The sequence below is a fragment of the Nelumbo nucifera genome, chromosome 1, assembly GCF_055504915.1.
Source record: "Nelumbo nucifera cultivar China Antique chromosome 1, China Antique-T2T, whole genome shotgun sequence".
Taxonomy (NCBI): domain Eukaryota; kingdom Viridiplantae; phylum Streptophyta; class Magnoliopsida; order Proteales; family Nelumbonaceae; genus Nelumbo; species Nelumbo nucifera.
The window spans coordinates 202,930,811-202,951,100 of record NC_142649.1 but is presented as its reverse complement, the minus strand read 5'-3'; the positions used below and the strand labels follow the sequence as shown (position 1 = coordinate 202,951,100).

Sequence of the window (20,290 nt, the reverse complement as noted above, 5' to 3'; positions counted from 1 at the left end):
AAATTCTTTCATGCTATAGCCAATGGTAGGAGAAAGAAGAACCTTATCTCCAAGATAGTGATTAATGGTGTAACCTTAACCCAGAAGAATGAGATTGAAGGGGATTTTGTGGACCATTTCAAGTCCATCTAAAGAAGGCCTATGTCTAGCAGATTACAGATAGAAGGTTTGGAGTGGCCTAGGCTTCCGGAAGAATCAAGGGTGTGGTTGGAGAGAAGTTTTGAATTAGAAGAAATAAGGGTAGCCATATTTTCTATGAATAGATCTAAAGCACCTAGTCCTTATGGCTTTACGATGGCTTTTTACCAAGATCATTGGGAGATACTTAAGGAGGATATTCAAAGAGTGTGTTCTGAATTTTTTGAAAGAGGGGTGATCAATCCAAGTCTAAATTCTACCTTCCTTGCTCTGATTCCGAAAAAGGGTAAAGCTTGTCACCCTAAAGAGTTCAGGCCCATTAGTTTGGTACACAGCCTTTATAAAATCATTGCCAAGGTGTTATCTCGGAGGATTAGAGAGGTGCTACCCTTAATAATTTCCCCGAATCAGGGTGCCTTTGTGAAGAATAGACAAATTATGGATCAAATCCTGATTGCAAATGAGAGTGTGGAAGATTTCAAAAGAAGTGGGAAAAAAGGGTTGGTGTGCAAATTGGATCTTGAAAAGGCATATGATTTGGTGGATTGGTCATTCTTATTGAAAGTCCTAGAGTCTTTTGGATATGGGCAGAAGTGGTGCAGTTGGGTAAAAGGATGTATTAGGACATGCCACTATTCCATTTTGGTGAATGGTAAGGTGGTAGATCACTTCCCGACTACTAGGGGCATTAGGCAAGGAGACCCCCTCTCTCCTTTCCTTTTTACCCTAATTGCTAAAGTCCCAAGGAAGCTCATTGAGAGGGCAGATTCTATAAACTTGGTGAAAGGCTGGAGAGTAGGGAGGGATAGGGTCCCAGTAACACATCTACAATTTACTGACAACACAATTCTTTTTTGTGGTGGGGATGAGGTAAGTTGGGTTAGTAATTTAAAGCAAGTGATCAATGTGTTCGAACAGGTGACTAATCTCAAAGTGAATTTAGATAAGAGTTGTGTGATTGGCATTAATTTGAATGAAAATGAGGTGGAGGATAGAACCCGAATTTTGGGTTGCGAGATTGCCTAATGGCCATTGATCTGGGGCTGCCACTAAGGGATAACCCAAGCAAAAAGAGTTTCTGGAATCCGATGATTGATAGGTTCAATAAGTGGTTAGCATCTTGGAAGAAAAATTACCTTTCCATGGGAGGCAGGATAACATTGATTAAGTCAACATTGGCCAACCTACCTATTTACTTTCTGTCGGTGTTTAAAATGACTGAGGGAGTATGTGGGATTTTCGAAAAGTTAATGAGAGATTTCTTATGGGAACCAGGAGAGGAGAAAAGGGACCATAGAGTAAGGTGGGATATAGTTACCAAAACCAAAAGTGATGGTGGGCTTGCTTTAGGTAATTTGCAAAAAAAGAATGAAGCTCTGTTGGGGAAATGGCTTTGGAGATAGTAGTCGATCAAGACTACAATCAGTCTTGAATTCGAAAGAAAAAAGGAGAAATTTCAGAAGAGAAGAAGAAGAGAGGGAGAAAAGAAGAAGCACACGAAGGGATTTTGAAAAGAGAGAGAGGGTTGATCTATTGATCTGCCGACCCACTCTTAATATTTATATATGTTGACTAATTGTAAAAGGGTTGAATTGCCCTTATTGCTTACATGGCAAATAAACTAATAATAAAGCTGAAATAACAAGTTGTAACAACAAACTAAAATAACTACCAACTAACACTGACATAACTAACAAAAAAATATGTTATACTGCCATACGAACACAGTGGGGACCACAGCAGTGGGGTCCACATCAGTGTTCTCTACACTCCCCCTCAAGTTGGGAATAGATATTTGTCATTCCCAACTTGCATAGGTCTGCCTCTAACTTCTTCCTTGGAACAGCCTTGGTGAGAAGATCTGCAAGCTGCATGCTGGAGGTGATATACGGGAGACACACTTCTTGAGACGAAACCCTTTCTCTGACGAAATGTCGGTCGACTTCGATATGCTTAGTTTTGTCATGCTGTACCGGATTATGAGCTATATTAATAGCAGCCTGATTATCACAATACAACATTAAGGGCTTCTCATAAGCAATACCCAACTCCTCAAATAATGACTTCAACCATAGGATTTCAGCCACACCATTAGCCATAGATTTATATTTAGCTTCAGCACTAGAACGAGAAACAACACTTTGTTTCTTACTCCTCCAAGAGACAAGGTTACCTCCTACAAAGGCACAATATCTAGAGATAGACCTTCTGCCATCAACACTCCCAGCCCAATCAGCATATGTATAAACCTCTATCTACATGTGATCATTATTCTTGAATAATATACCTCTACCTGGACATCTCTTCAAGTATGCTAATATTCTCTCAACTGCAAGGAGGTAAGTAGTTCTAGGAGAGTGCATATATTGACTGACAACGCTGACTGCATAATTGATGTCCAGTCGTGTGAGACAAAGATAGAGGAGTTTTCCAACCAACCGTTGGAACATAGCTTTGTCTTCAAGAGGCTCTCCACCCTCTGCACTGATCTTGTGATTCTGTTCAATAGGTGTATCTGCAGGTTCAACACCCAACTTTCCAGTTTCTTCCAATAGATCTAGAACATACTTCCTTTGAGAAATAAAAATCCCATGTTTAGATCTAGCAACCTCAATACCCAAGAAGTATCGTAGCTCTCCCAGACCTTTCACCTCAAACTCTTGATGGAGTTGTTTAAGAGACTCAATCTCACTATTATCATTCCCTATCACTACAATATCATCCACATATACAACAAGCAAAGTCAAGGAAGAGTCCACTCTTTTAATGAACAATGTATGGTGTTGAAGTTCGACTTGCCCTAGAATTCTGTCTTGTTCGTTGACTGTAAAGTAAAGTAAACAACAAGAAGTAGGAGGGGAAAGAAGAAGGAAGAAAAGAGAGAAGGTCTGGTTCGAATTAGAGAAAAAAGTTCTCCCTAGATTCGGCTAGACCTGTTATTATATTATTAACTTATTGGAAAAGACTTAAGTGCCCTTATTTAAGTAAGAGGCACTCGAACTAACATAACAGTACACATCAACATTCTCAACAAGTACAAAGACTGAAATACCCCTTCACTAACACCACTAACACTCCCCCTCAAGCTGGTGAGTATATATCATATAATCCCAGCTTGTTACATATGTAATCCACTCTCCCCCGACTCAAACCTTTTGTAAACAAGTCTGCCCACTGGTTTCCTGTACTAACATATGCAGTTTCTATCACTCCATTCAACACTTTCTCTCTCACAAAATGACAATCAACTTCGATGTGCTTGGTTCTTTCATGAAACACCGGTTTGGAAGAGATATGAACCGCTGCCTGATTGTCACAATAGAGTTTCATTGGAGTACTGATGTCATATCCTATCTCCTGTAGAAGGTTCCTTAGCCACACTAATTCACAAGCGGTATGTGCCATGGCCCTATATTCTGCTTCTACATTGCTTCTTGCCACAACTGTTTGCTTCTTACTTTTCCACGCTACCAGGTTACCCCCCAGAAAGGTGCAATAGCCTGTGGTAGATCGTCTATCAGACATAGAACCTGCCCAATCAGCATCGGTGTACCCTTCTACTACCAGTTTTCCACCACTCCTGTACAGCCAACCACGACAAGGAGCTCCTTTCAGATACCTCACAATCCTTAGCACTGCATTCCAATGTGGGACCAAAGGTTTCTGCATGAACTGACTCACCACACTAACCGCAAATGAAATATCTGGCCGAGTAATGGTTAGATAATTTAGTTTGGCTACAAGTCGCCGGTATCTGCCAGGGTCTTCAAATACTTCACCTATATCACTGCTTAGCCTCGTATTTGTTTCCATAGGTGTCTCAGTTGGTTTAGTACCCAACAACCCTGTTTCTTTCAGTAAATCAAGAACATATTTCCTCTGACACAAATTAATGCCATGCTTAGATCTTGCTACCTCTATGCCCAAAAAGTATTTCAGCCTGCCAAGGTCCTTTGTCTGAAAGTGTTCCTGTAGGAATGCCTTCAATCTATCAATGCCCATTTTATCATTCCCAGTAACAACGATATCATCCACATACACCAGCAATATTATTTTGCCTGCCGAAGAGTCAAGACTGAAGACAGAGTGATCAACTTGGCACTGTTTCATACCAAACTTCTTGACCACCTCACTGATCCTACCAAACCATGCTCGAGGGGACTGTTTAAGTCCATATATAGCCTTCTTAAGTCTGCATACCTTACCATCCTCCCCCTGAGCAACAAACCCTGGTGGTTGCTCCATGTAGACCTCCTCGAGCAAATCACCATGCAAAAAGGCATTTTTGATATCTAACTGATGTAGAGGCCAATCATACATAGCTGCAAGGGAGATGACGACACGAACGGACCCTATCTTAGCAATCGAGGAGAATGTCTCTGTGTAGTCAATGCCATAGGTTTGGGAGTACCCTTTGGCAACCAGCTGCACCTTCAGATGCTCAACACGACCATCTGGCAAGTACTTAACACTATACACCCACTTACAACCGACAGCCTGCTTCCCAGGAGGAAGAGCGGTGAGGTCCCAAGTGTGATTATGATGCAGAGCAGAGAGTTCTTCTTCCATAGCACGGCACCACTCTAGAGAGGTAAGGGCTTCCTGGACATCCTTAGGAACAACCACGGAGGATAACAAATAGATGAACTGGCGATGGGAGACGGAGAGGTAAGTGAAACAAAATTGGAAATAGGGTGAAGGGTGCAGGTACGTTTACCTTTCTGAAAGGCAATAGGAAGATCTAGGTCAGAGGCTGGTGTCAGAGCTGGAGCTGGATCTGTCGACGGTGATGAAGCCGGAGGAGCCACAACCGGTACACGCGGGCGATGTGTATACACGTGACGAATGGGTGGACAGTCAACAGACGGTGGCACCGGAGGCAAGGACGTAGGCATGACTGGAACCAGAGGAGGTGGATCAGCCACAGGAAGAGGAAGAGGAGGTCGTGATGTGGAGGAAGCAGCATCACCGGACCCCACGAAGAACGGAGTAGACTCGAAGAATGTAACATCAGCACATACCAAGGAACGACGAGAAATAGGATGATAACACTTGTACCCTTTCTGAGTTCGGGAATAGCCAAGGAAGATACACTTCAGGGAACGTGCATCCAACTTGTCATTCCCGGGACCCAGATTATGAACGAAGCAGACACACCCAAATACCCGAGGAGAGAGCGGAAATGGAGACATGTTGGGGAATAAGACACTAAAAGGAGAATGACCATCAAGAATAGACGTGGGCATCCGATTAATTAAGAAACAAGAGGTGAGCATTGCATCGCTCCAAAAGGTTTTGGGAACATTCATGTGGTGCATGAGGGAGCGTGCCGTTTCTACAAGATGTCGGTTCTTTCTCTTAGCAACCCCATTTTGTTGTGGAGTGTAGGTACATGAAGTTTGGTGTATAATGCCATGTTGGTCCAAGTATTCTTGAAAAGATGAAGACAAGTATTCACGACCATTATCAAAACGGAAAATTTTGATGTGAACGCCAAATTGATTGCGGATCTCAACATAAAATTTCTGGAAGATGACAAATAATTCACTTCTTTCTTTCATTAAATAGAGCCACGTCATTCTTGAACAGTCATCAACAAAAATAACAAAGTATTTGTATCCATTATATGACATCACTTTATATGGACCCCAAACATTTGAATGAATTAAAGAAAAAAGACTCGACACACGGTTATCGACCCTAGAACGAAAGGGAACACGATGGTGTTTCCCAAATTGACATGACTCAATCTAAAACAGAAAGTTGACTCAATGAAGGGACTAAGGACTGCAACACTTTCAGTGAAGGATGACCAAATCTACAATGCCACTAGAGAGGAGAAATGGATGACTGAAGGGTTGTTGACGTTCTTCCACCACCATCAAGATAATACAGTCCACCGGCTTCATGCCCTCCACCAATCTTCATCCCCGTCTTGAGATCCTGAAAAACACACATAGAGGGGTAAAATGTGATGGAGCACTTAAGGGACTTGGTCAGCTTACTAACAGACATAAGATTAAATGGAAGCTTAGGTACATATAAAACAGAGGATAGGGATATAGGGTCTAGGTCAACATTACCAACACCACAGATAGATGATGTGGAGCCATTAGCAAGGGTAACAGATTGTAATGTTGAGCAATGAGTGAGAGATGAAAACACACCTGGAGTTCCCGTCATGTGATCAGAGGCTCCAGAGTCAATAATCCAGGGGTTGGGTGTAGATGCCAAACAAGCCATACCTGAGTGTGCAAAGGTAGTTGTGTTCTGCTACGACTTGGATTGAACAAACCTTTCATACTCATCCCGAGGAACACTCACCATCTCCTTGCCTGGACCATCTGAGGGAGTAGAAGGCATCGGGTCAGCTGATTGGTTCTCCTGTCTAGAACTGAAACTGGTGTCACTAGTCATGGCATGGTTGGCCCACGTCGAGGGAGGACCATGTAAGTCATAGCAGTAGTTAACAGTATGTCCATGCAAACCACAATGAGTACACTTCCGTGGACCCGAGCCACATCCTCTACCACGAGCTCCCCCTGAATCTCTGCCTCCAGTACGACCACCACCACGGATATGTGTAAATCCACCACTACCACTCTTGCCAGGCTAGGCTCCTTGAGCCCCACTTCTGCCACCTCGACCTCTCGACACTGCAAATGCTGATTTATCTGAGACATTAGAATCCATAGATCCAATGGAAGCCCTCCGAAGACGAGCAAACACCTCCTCTAAAGATGGAAGAGCAGATCCCCCTAGTATCTGGGCTCGTACTGGTTCATACTCAGACTTCAGCCCCACTAGAAACCGTGTCACATCAAGCTGCTCTCGTTGTTGCTGTTGAACTTTGACATCAGAAGTGAGAGGATGATAGACATTTAACTCATTACGGATATTTCTCACACTGGCATAGTACTCCTCAAGACTCTGATTTCCCTATTGCAGATTGAAGTATTCCTGATACAGTTGATATACCCTAGTGGTATTATCCTGACCTGAATACAGTTTCTTAGCATGATCCCACACCTCTTTGGCTGTATCAAGAAACATGAAGTTCACACTGATTCTAGGTTCCATACTGTTCCACAACCATGTGATGATCTGTGCATCTTCCTGTTCCCAGTCTTCATACTCCTGAGAATTAGCGGGGGGTTTCTCCTCTCTTATGTGCTTCACTTTCTTCTTCACCTTCAGAAAAACCTCTACAGACTTGGCCCAAGGGACATAATTCTCTCCATTCAGTTTAATGGAGGTCATTTGAACATTCAGGTAGTCAGTAGATATCATGACACTAGGTTTACTATCACTGTTATTTGCCATTGCCGAACTCCCTTATCACTGAATTCTGAGCACTGAATTCTGAGCACTACACACTGCACACTACACAGACACTTCACCGAAATCTGCACACTGATTTCAACAGTAATAAATGTTGAAAACTGCAACACCACAAACCCTACTCACCGAAATCTGCACACTGATTTCAGCAATATTAAATGCTGAAAACTGCAACACCACAAACCCTACTCACCGAAATCTGCACACTGATTTCAGCAATATTAAATGCTGAAAACTGCAACACCACAAGCCCTACTCACCGAAATCTGCACACTGATTTCAGCAATATTAAATGCTGAAAACCACACTTGTAACACCACAAACCCTAATCCACTGCTACCAGAAGTTTCACCATTAAGTAGACACTATTGCCCTACGAATCACATACAAACCAGAATAAACCCTAGCATAAACCCTAGCATACTGCAATCTAAAAACCCATCATACGAACTGTACTACACCTCTCATGTATTCCATAATAGAAAATATGCATAAAAAAACTTTACCTCATCACCTGAAGACCAACCACACGAAGGAATGAGACACCACTGCACCACACGTACCAGCCCTAATTAGGGCTTAGAACCACAGCAACCAATCACCAACGACACAACCGAAGGCATAGGAACCTCCAAGGGAAGAGGGCGATCACTCCTTTTCAGCCCCTTTCCCAGTCTCCAACTCACAGTTGAGAAACCCAAGAGAAACCCTAGTTCGAATGCGCAGAAGACAGAATTTTAGCAAGTCTGATTTGTTTAATGTTGCTCTGATACCATGTTGAAGTTCGACTTGCCCTAGAATTTCGTTGACTGTAAAGTAAAGTAAACAGCAAGAAGTAGGAGAGGAAAGAAGAAGGAAGAAAAGAGAGAAGGTCTGGTTCGAATTAGAGAAAAAAGTTCTCCCTAGATTCGGCCAGACCTGTTATTATATTATTAACTTATTGGAAAAGACTTAAGTGCCCTTATTTAAGTAAGAGGCACTCGAACTAACATAACAGTACACATCAACATTCTCAACAAGTACAAAGACTGAAATACCCCTTCACTAACACCACTAACATATGGTCTGACTGGGCCTGTACATAGCCGAATTTTTCAAGGGCTTGTCTGAATCTATCAAACCAAGCTCTGGGGGACTGCTTTAGTCCATACAAGGCTTTATTCAACTAGAAAACCTTCTTACCTATCTCTGCATGTAGACTTCTTCCTGTAAGTCTCCATTGAGGAAGGCATTTTTAACATCCATTTGGAACAAGGGCCAAGAATAATTGGCTGCAAGGGATAGCAAAACTCGAATAGTGGTCATCTTTGCTACTAGAGCAAAAGTCTCCAAATAGTCTATACCATAAGTCTGAGTAAATCCCTTTGCAACTAACTGGGCCTTATATCTTTCAATGGAACCATTAGCATTATGTTTCACAGTAAATACCCATCAATATCCAACCGGTTTCTTTCCTTTAGGCTGGTCAACTAGCTCCCAAGTATTATTCTTCAGAAGGGCATCCATTTCAACCTTCATTGCCTCTTTCCACTCAGGAACTAACAAGGCTTCCTGCACTGTTCTGGGAATAGGAAGAATTTTTGGACCTATCAAAAGTGGAATTTGTGCTTGTGGAAATTTTCGAGTAATCGAAGACGAAAAAGAAGACCCGAAATTTTGTGAACAATGCGGAGTCGAATTTGTTGATTCTCGGATACAAAGATATCAAATGGGATACATCAAACTGGCATGCCCAGTAACTCATGTGTGGTATTTGAAACGTCTTCCTAGTTATATTGCGAATCTTTTAGATAAACCTCTTAAAGAATTAGAAGGCCTAGTATACTACGATGTGTGATTTGATCGAAATTTTGATTTTACAGAATGAGAAACTGTCATCCCATTCAATCCGATTGGGATGCCCTAGCTCTGACATGTTTCTTGGGAGGAGTAACATGAAGCTCAGAGTTATGGGTGTATTAAATACCCCAAAAAAGGGGAATTGATCTGAATATCAGCAATTGGTGTGAGAACCTGTAAGAGGGGGAGAGGCGATCATAAGATAGAAACTGGGAAATGCAGTGAGCTGTGGATGTGGTGCAACGCCGTTTGCCTTTACGGACTGCAATGGGGAGGTCAAGGTCATCCAAAGGAGGTAAAGTAGCAACAGTGGAAGGTATCTTAGGGGGACCTGGATCTGATAAAGGGGCTGTGGTACCTGGATCTGGATCCACAGAAGGAACTGGGGCTGGCCTAGACTGCTGATGACCGAAATCAACCTGCCTCCATCGCCTGTGATAGACTCTCAAATCCTGACACCTCTGACAACCCTCCCCATTATATCCCTCATCACTCAATGGAACAGGTAAAGGAACTTCTGATGAGTTAACCCCACTCTCACTACTCTCCCCCTGAGGAGAAACCCTAGGGTAATAGGGTACCTCCTTAAAGAAAGTAACATCCATCGAGACAAATCCCCTCCCAAAAGTAGGTTCATAGCAGCAATAACCCTTTTGAGTTTGTGCATAACCGAGAAAAATGCATTTGGAGGCCTTAGGATCAAATTTGGAACGATGAGGTCCAAGAATCTAAACAAAGCAAGTGCAACCAAAGGTTTTAAGGGAAACAGTAAACAATTCTTTATCGGGGTATAGAAGGGTAAAGGGAGGCTTCATGTCAAGAACCCGTGAAGGAACTCGATTAATGAGATACACTACTATAAGAATAGCATCACCCCAGAAACGGATAGGCACATTGGAGTTAAACATAATGCTTCTAGCTACCTCCAATATGTGCCTATTCTTCCTCTTAACAACCCCATTTTGTTGTGGTGTACAAGGACAAGTACTCTAGTGAATAATCCCATGATCAAGCAAATAAGAGGCTAATGGCTTGGTAAAGTATTCTTTCGCATTATCGGATCTGAAGATTTTGATTTTGACCCCAAACTAGGTTAAAATCATCTGATGAAAGATCTGGTCAGAGAAGGAACCTCATCTCGAGAACGCATAAGGTAAACCCAAGAAAAACGGGTATAGTCATCAACAAACAATAAGAAATATCTGTATCCCCCCATAGAAGGGATGTGATACGGGCCCCAAACATCGGTGTGCACAACATCAAAAGAATTACTACTTTTATTACTTAAGGAATAAGATGTTCTACAATGCTTTGCAAGCTCACAGCTCTCACATCTCAAATTTGACATCTGAACAGACCAAACAAATTTGGAAAAAAACTCTTCAAAGACCGAAAGGATAAATGACCCAACCGATTATGCCAAAGCATAACCTGACTAGTATACTGAGAAACAAAAGATCTTCTATCTTCACGATCTCCCCAATGAGAATTCTCTCCAAGCATATAGATCCCATTCGTCTCACGGCCAGTCCCAATCACCTTCCTTGTCTCCAAATCCTGAAAAATACATCGGTCAGGGAAAAAAGTTACTGAACAATTCTGATGTTTTGTAATACTACTAACTAACTGAAAGCAAGTTATATCAAGCTTAGGAACACGCAGAACTGAAGATAAGGAAATGGTATTAGACAACTTGATGTCTCCCTTGCCAAAAATGGGAACAAGGGAACCATCAGCAATTGACACTTTATCTCTACCAGAAGATAAGTGATAGGTAGTGAACAGTGATGGCAAGCTAGTCATATGGTCAGATGCACCTGAGTCTATTACCCAACAATGTTCAGTGTTACCTGGAGTTGAAGCATGGTAAGCTGAGGCCCAAGTACCTGAATGAGCAAAGGCTGATGTGGGAGGAGCTGATGATGGCTGAGATGATTGGGCTGAATTCCCAACTTCCTTTTCCAACTGAGTTAGGGCAGCCCGGACAGCAGCTAAGGTGTCTAGAGGCATGCCTTTTAAGCCCGATGAGGATGCAGAATCGGTATTAACAGCCATATGAGCATTACCCCTTTTGTTCCTCAGTTTTGCTGGAACTAGATGAGGGTGCAGCTTCGAACATGTCTTTAGTATGCTTAGGTTTCTTGCAATGTTCACACACTAGATCCCGCTTATCTTCCTTCTTTATATCCCTCTCCGTATCACCCCTAGACTTGGGTTTAACTACTGCCAAGGCTGGTGGGAAGGGCTGATGTTGCATCATAACCTTTTCTCCTAGTCTCTTCACTATGCACCAAGGAGTAAGCTTGAGATAAGGTCACACTGTCCCTTGTTAGTATTTGTTGTCTCACAATATCATAGTCAGGATTCAGACAAGCTAGGAATTCAAAAACCCTATTAGCTTCAACTTGCTTTCTATAAGTCTTTGCATCCTTCTGACTTTCCCACTCAAGTGTTTCTAGGTGGTCAATTTCATGCCACAAAGATTTTGAAGTAGAGAAGTAAACCAAGACTGGTTTCTCTCCTTGCTTAAGGTTATTAACCTCACACTTCAATTCATAGGCCCTAGCAACATTAAGGGGTTGGGAGTAAGTCTCTTTCATGACATCCCATATTTCCTTGGCTGTTTTTGCCCACAAATGGTTCCGGCTGATATGTGGCTGCATAGAGTTGCACAACCATGTCATAACCAAATAGTTCTCCTGAACCCATTTGGTATACGTTTGGTCCTCCTTAGTTGGTTCTTTCACATCTCCCAACAAGTAGCTGAGTTTTCCTCTAACCCCAATGGCCATCATGGCCGATTGAGCCCATTCTAAGAAGTTGGATCCATCAAACTTCACAGTTGTAATTTGAAAGGCATTCTCAGACATGTTACCAGAATTGCTAGTCCCAAAAACACCTTCCCCCTGATTCTTGAACTCCATTCTTGGTCAAGAATTAACAATAAAAAAAAAAACTTTTGAAGCTACTGTAATAGAAAACAGCACCCAAACAACTGATAACAGCCGGCCTAGGTCTTCCAAAGAATAAAGAAAGAGTCTTGTCATCATTTACTGGTTTCCTGCCCATTTGTTTCAGAGATCTGGTGTTGGTTTTTCTCCCTTTTTGGTTGCAGGTGGACCCCCCCCCCCTCAAATGTACAAAGCCTATTCCATTCTACTTCTGTTAGGGGGCTGAAGAAGAGAGGGAAAATTCTGTGGAGATGTGTAAGAGCAGCTGTATGTTGGACAATCTGGGAGGAAAGGAATCAAAGGACCTTTCATGGGAAAGAAAGAAATAAGGGTGTCATCATTGAATTAATCTCTATAAGGGTGGTCCATTGGGCTAAGACTTCAGAAGGAGACATCATTAGGAGGTGGAAAGAAGTGGCTTGGTCAGCTCCAAGGAAGATTTCACCTAACCCAGTTTGGCCTCCTCCAGCTTCGGGGTTCACTAAACTAAATTTTGATGGTAGTAGCAAAGGAAATCCAAGCCCGTCGGGTATAGGGGGAGTTTTCAAGGATGGAGAAGGTCGAATTATTGCTTTGTATTCTGGTTCTATTGGATGGGGGGATTCTCTTACAGCTGAAATGTTGGCTGTTTTGGAAGGGTTAAAAAGAGCCCAAGAGTTAAATATCAGAAAACTGATGGCGGAAGGTGATTCTAAGTTGGCTATCAATTGGCCGATGAAGGATGATTCTAGTTTGTGGAAATTTCTAAAAGAGAAAAAGAAAGTTAGATAGCTCATTCAAAACCTGGAAGTCAAGTTTCAATGGACAATGAGGAGTGCTAATTCCTTGGCAGATTCATTGGCCAAACAAGGGGTGGGAAGAGTCATTTTTTTTCTGGGCATTATTGTAAACTGAATTGTACTTATTGGGAGGGTTAAGAATTTTTACCCCTCCTCTTGTACCCTTCTCTACTAATACCTATTAATAAAAGTGTTGTTATTTATCAAAAATAACATTAAAAAAAAACATTGGATTCAAATTACAAGGAATATCATCATCATCCATGCCTTATCCCAATAATATGGGTTGGCTACATGAATCACAGTTCGCCAATCCGTTCTATTTAAATCCATATCCATTGTAAAATTATTAGTGCTTAAATAATTTCTTAATACTGCTACCCATGTCCTTTTTCTTCTACCCTTAGCTCTTTTATCCCCTTCCACTTGTAACAAATCACTTCTAACTGAAGTTGTTGGCAGTCTTCTACTCACATAGTCAAACCACCTTAATCTGCTCTCTCTCATTTTATCACTTATTGGAGCTACGCCTAGGTTTCTACAGATGGTTTCATTCCTAATCTTATCCTTTCCAGTATTTTCACTCATCCATCTTAGCATTTGTATCTCTGCCACACATTTTCTAAATATTTTGTTTCTTGACTGCCCAACACTTAGCTCCAAACAACATAGCTGCCCTTACAACTGCTTTATAGAATTTTTCTTTTAATCTAAGCAGTATTCTCCTATCACACAAAAGTCCAGATGCACACCTCCATTTTGCCCAACCTGCTCTAATTCTTTAGGTACCATCCTCACCAACCTCTTCCTTGTTATGAACTATTGAACCAAGGTCCGGAAATGGTCACATTGAGTTATATCTTGGTCTCCAATCCTAAGTGTATCCTGATTTATGCTCCTATAATTACTAAATTATAAGGAATATATACACATAAAAAAGAAGTAAATATATAAATTGGCTAAGGAATAAATCATATCTCAAAATGCATAAAGAAATAACAAATAAAAATAGTTTGTTATTAAAAAAAAAACTTTTAGAGGCAAAGACTTGATGCCTATGCGCCTTCACCTTTCAACTTTTAAAACCATGCTACTAATCCTACCAAAGAGCAAATCAAACAATTTTAACATGGACCCCAACAAATAGAAAAACATAAAACCCACCATAGACTAACAATCTAACAGTAAAATGATCATAACTCCCTCAAAACATGTCAGATTTACAAGGTCTTGGTCTGCCCATTAACTTGATTACCTATCTAATAACACCAAAACTATGCCAAATAGACAAGTTTTCAGTTCAAAAAGTAGGCAGAAAGAAAATTGATAATGATAGCATTTTCATATTTTCAAAATTCCAAAATGCTCTAATACGAATCCATAAACTACCATTAATCTTTAAGAAAATTAGACCTATCTTTAAGATACCAACAGTAGAGAAGATGGAGGAGTAGTTCTGTAATTTTACCTTTTCTTTATTGTAAACTAGTAGGCATGTACATTAGAGTACAGCACCGTACCTTTATTTCCTTTGTAAGGACAATCTTGTCCATTCACTTGTTTAATATGAATTCTTTCTTTCTGGGATGGTTCGATCATACTGATCAACCCTAACAGATCTAAGCTCTCTCTCTCTCTCACACAGATTAATATGGTATTAGAGCAGGTTGTTCTCTGATTCATCTACTTTTTCTTTTGGATTATTTGAGGTTTCCTCTCTCTCTCTCTCTCACAGATTAATATGGTATCAGAGCGGGTTGTTCTCTGATTCATCTCCTTTTTCTTTTGGATTGTTTGAGGTCTCTTCTCTTCTACGATTGGTTCTAGACTGTTTTGATCAACCCAACAACCAGTCTTCTATATTGTGTTCAACCAGCAAGAGAAATCTAATTGGATCTCTCTTCGAAGGCCCCTGTTTGTGGTAAAACTTGAAAGGAAGTATTGCCTGGCCCTGTTCTGCATATTCTAAAAGTTTCATCATCCACCAAATCTATCCATGCTTTGTGTCTTTGGTTGTGTTTGCTTTGTCCACCTTCCTCCTCCCGAATGCACAAACCACCAAATTGAGATTGAGGGAGACTCTAAATTGTTGATCGAGTGGCTGCAATCTGGTAAGTTGGGAGCCTGGATTTATAGACAGCCCATAAGGAAAATCCACAATACAACAAGGGAGATCGGTGCATGCTTCAAATGGACAAGGAGATCAGCTAATGGTTTAGCTGACACATTGGCTAAACAAGGGACTGTGAGGGAGAGTATGTTCTGGGCAGTTTTGTAAGAAAGACATCTGGGGCTCAACACCTACTTAGGGGTTGACAGTTGTACTTAAATCTAGAAAGTTATTTTAAAGTTATTTAATGAAGTTATCGTTTCCAATCAAAAAAAAAAAAAAAAAAAAGTGCACAAAGCTAACAGCTCAATCAGTTTTGTGTGCATTCATGGGATATAGTGTGGATATCTCATAATGTCATTTTTCTTGAGAACCTTTCCTTCTTTGAACATATTAGTAAATTCCTTGCACCATCCTTTCCTATTCTGCATCAATTTGGCTCTACAGGTGATCCTCCTCCTATGTCTCAACAACTTCAGGTTTATTTCAAGAAGCATCCAGCTTACTCATTTCCTATGCTTCCTCTACCTCTAGCACCAGTGACTAGTCATTCTTCTCCACCCATCACTACTGTAAGTTCCACTTCTCATCTTGTTGATATGCCTTCACCCGATCCTTTGCGTTGTTCATCTCATATTTCTCGCCCACCTAACCGCTATGGCTTCTTTTCCAATCATAGCTCTTTTTCTGTTGTTTTGTCCTCCACAAACATTCCTAAGTATTACAACTAGGTTGTAGCAGTTGAACATTGGAAAGTGAAGGGATGAGAGATCCATCGTATGGATGCCCAAATCTTGCGGAATTAGGGGGCGAATTTCAAAAAATTTTTCTCTCCCTTCAACTGGAATCGCATTCCCTATTTAGAAAATCATATTTTCAAAGATTAATCTTGAACCATAAACTGAACCAGATCTGAACCAAAAGGAGGAGAGGATTATACCTGATACGGAGAAATAGTATCCCCCAATGAAGGTGTTCACACCCAAGGAAGGATCCAAAGACTGCTCCCACTGAAGATGGCACAGTGCAGGATGGAGCAGAATCAGCAGTATTCTTCTTCAAGAATTCTGTCCTTCACAAGAAACAGCAGGATGGCACGTGAGCACAGCTTCCTATCAATTCTTTCTCAAAGAACTGATGTCAAGATCGAATCTTGACTTCTCCCACAACTGGAGATCAAACTGGCAAATAGGGCGGCAAGAACAAGGAGGCGGCAAGAAAGAATTTTGCAGGGTTGCTTAATTCTTTTTTCTGTGTTTTCAGCTCTGAAGAGGATCTGATTATGTGTCTTCTAAAGGTTGCCACCCCCTCCTCCTTTTGTTAACCTAAAAGATCAACTCCTAATCCAATTAGGAGCTGCTTATCCAAATCATATTTGGATCAGCCCTCTCTTTAGGTGATAAGGATAAACCCTTATCTTATCTGTAGATTAAATTAGCTTTCTCCTAATCTCATTAGGAGGTTTCTAGATCTGAATCACATTCAGATCTGGACTCTCTGAGTGGATAGGGTCAAGACCCTATCCTATCTGCTAATCCATCTCAGAATTTGCCCCATAATTAACTAAATAAATAGCCTAGTTCGAAATGGGCTTTAGGCCCATTAAGCTTATGTGCTCACTTAACCTTCCTAACTGCTACCCAATTGGGCTTCCTTGTATGGCGTGGGACCCAAGCATTGATCTACACATCAGCCACATGGGTTCGGCCCAGCTTTTGTTAAAAGGCCTGGCCGAATACACTGTTATGGACAGTGCACCCCCTGAAACCCATCAAATGGGCTCTATGGGCCCAACACTTACCCTAAGTGGTCCCTGGGCCAAGCCACCTTGTAACACCCAGGGACTGTGGGCAAATGCAAGATTAGCCCATCAGGTATTACCCTCAATGGTCTTACACTTAACCTCTCAGCCCATAATGATCATACACTGCCCGACAAGAGAGGACCTCTCCCTCGGCTACAAGGAACAGTGTTGCACTCTCTGCTTATATGGATCCCGGGAATTAAAACCTTCTTGCAAACAGTTTAAAAACCATAATATATATACTTTTATATCTCATATAAAATATATTTTGCAAAACAAATCTCAATGATTGAAATCGGTTGTCGGCAGACTTGGTTTCCATCAGTGAGAGTGCATCCCCGATCATTACCTTTGTCCGACAAAGGGGCTGCTCCTGTCACTACAATCACCCACTCAGATGAATTCTCAGACTGTCCCAACATACCCAGGTTTTGACCCCCGCTAAGGATCTCACTGATTGGTATATCAAAAAATCCGACACCTAGTGCAGTATCATAATCGAGTCTAGGGGTCGGGTGTAACTTTCCAGTTTTGCCCATCAATCTCCAAGGTCTAGGGCAATACTGGAAATCTGGTCCAGTTCAAAGATTCAATTAATCCTACACTGTATGTGCCTAGGGTCTCACCCTGGCAGCTGAGACAGGCCACCCCAACCGACTTGGTGGCACAACAGTGTCAGCCTTATCAGGATGGGTCTCCCCAGACCGACCCACTAGCTATGAACATTCTAAACTAACACTAGTCACATTAAGTGTCCAGTTTAAGGGTATTACACAGGAACATACCAAGGGAACATGAATCAAATATGTACTTTTAATCATTTACAATAAACTCATAAAGTACATCATTCTGATTGGATCTAAGGGCATGCAACTGTCTAACAGAAAGATGCCATGGGCTCAGAGGTTCAGGCCTTATTGGAGAATGATACTTGGGACCTTCTCTCTCCTCCCCCAAATGCCTCCATCATTGGTGGGTTTACTCAGTGAAACTCAAATCAGGCGATACTCTAGACAGATATAAAGCCCGCTTAGTTGCTCAAGGCTACAAGCAGGAATATGGGATTGACTATGACAAAATTTTTGCTCCTGTGGCTAAAATGACAACTATTCCCCCTACTTTTGGCCATCATTGCTCTTAGACAATGAACAGTTCATTAGATGGATGTCAAGAATGCCTTCCTCCATGGGCATTTACAAGAAACAATCTATATGAAACCACCTCCTAGATACTATGATAATCCTCTTTTGGTGTGTAAACTGAAGAAATCATTATACGATCTTAAACTAGCTCCACGAGCTTGGTTTGACTGCTTCCATACATTGGTGTTGGAGGTTGGTTTTCAGCAAAGTGCTTCCGATTAATCTCTTTTTACCCTCAAGCGAACACAAGGGTTGACTCTCCTCTCGGTCTATGTTGATGATATCCTTATCACCGGAGATGATGTGGATGGTATTAATAACTTGAAGCTCTTTCTCAGCAACTCCTTCAAAATGAAAGATCTTGGACCGGTCACCTATTTTTTTGGCCTTGAGATTCAGCAATGTCCTCAAGGGTATTTTGTCAACCAATAGAAATATGCCTCTGATTTAGTTGCACTAGCTCACTTGATTGATTCCAAACAAGTGGATACAGCTCTACAGCTTAACTGTAAGCTGAGTAAGGATGAGGGTGAGCTTCTTCCTAATGCTACTTTATATCAACAGCTTGTAGGTAGTCTTATCTACCTGACTATGACTAGACTAAATATTTCTTCAATTGTCCAGCTCGTGAGTCAATTTGTATTTGCTCCACGTTAAACCCATTTTTCTACAGTCACCTAGATCATTCGTTATGTCAAAGGCATGATGTCTCATGGCTTATTTTTCTCATCTTCTTCATCTACTCAGCACCAAGCTTATGTAGATGTTGATTGGGCAGGCTGCCCTGTCACTCATCGTTCGACTACTGGTTGGTGTATATTCCTTTGTGATTCTCTGGTTTCTTGGAAATGCAAGAAACAACAAACGGTTTCCAAGTCATCTACTAAAGTAGTGTATAGAGCAATGTCCTCTGTTTGCAGTGAAATAGTTTTGGCTCAAAGCTCTACTTCATGATACAAACACCGATCACTCATCTGCCATCCCTCTGTTTGCTGACAACATGAGTGCTATCAAGATTGCATCCAACCCGGTATTTCATGAGCGTGCTAAACATATTGAGGTGGATTGTCACTTCATTCGTGACCTTCTTCTTGCAGGTCACATCTCTCTCCCACGTGTCTCTTTGAGCTTGCAGCTTGCAGATCTCTTCACCAAAGCTATGACCAAAGCCCGGAATAATTTTCTTATGGACAAACTGATGGTGCTTGTTCCCCAACATCAATTTGAGGGGAGTGTAGAGAAGATGGAGGGGTAGTTTTGCAATTTTACCTTTTCTTTATTGTAAACTAGTAGGCATGTACATTAGTATACAGCACTGTACCTTTATTTCCTTTGTAAGGACAATCTTGTCCATTCACTTGTTTAATATAAATTCTTTCTTTCTAGGTTGGTTCGATCATACTAATCAACCCTAACAGATCTGAACTCTTGGCTTTCTCTTTGTCTTCTCTCTCTGCCTCACAAATTAACACCAACAAACTAAAAAATAACTTCGAAAAAAAAAAACTCAAAACTATCAAACTCTACCTTTTTCTCAAAAAAAAAACTAATAAAACTATCAAACTCTAAATCACCTATAAATTATAAAATTGCAACTGGTTCGAGGAGGACTCTTGGTTTCTTCTTCCATGAATTATATACTTGCTTTTATGATAGCATAACATAAGCAGTTCTTAAAGCACATCCATATCCATGCAACAATAATTGTTCTAGTATAACAATCAGGACAAATAATGAACGACTTATTATCAACAAAAAAAGGTACCACAGACAGAACCTCAATTTTCAAAAATTTGAGAATCAATACCAGATACTTCAAAGTAGCAGGAAAGTTCCCCCTCAACCAAAAGCCATAAGCCAAGTTGACTGCATATGAATGTGAAAGTTTAAGTCTCTGCTGTGGAAAGATTGCAGATTCTTGAAGTAGACATTATCAACAAAGAATGACTTTATTTAAAGAAGTTAAAGATTCCCATCTAAAACTAAAATATATAGCTAGATTTCTCTTTTTTAGGGGAAGTTACCACCAATTATCAACACAGAATGACTTGCAACTGCCTCATTTTTATCTTTTTATTAATAAAAGCAACAAACACCATGAATTATATACAATAACAAGAGGAGGAAAGCTAAGGAGTTGAACATCAAGAAACTCATAATTGAAGGGGATTCAGAGGTGGTGATAG

The 20,290-nt window shown here is 41.1% G+C and overlaps 1 protein-coding gene across 7 annotated transcripts in view; it reads right to left on the bottom strand.

Moving 5' to 3' along the window:
• The window catches only part of ALG12 (homolog of asparagine-linked glycosylation 12), a 108,995-nt gene that overhangs the window by 65,141 nt on the left and 23,564 nt on the right, over nucleotides 1-20,290 (bottom strand). For all 7 annotated transcript variants that reach the window (XR_016080927.1, XR_016080926.1, XR_016080928.1 and 4 more), the window contains exon 8: nucleotides 19,912-19,970. Coding sequence is in view for 3 of the 7 variants with exons in the window: in XM_010247797.2 (XP_010246099.1) it covers nucleotides 19,912-19,970 (59 nt within the window). In the remaining 4 variants the exon portion in view is untranslated. The remainder of the gene's footprint in view (nucleotides 1-19,911; nucleotides 19,971-20,290) is intronic.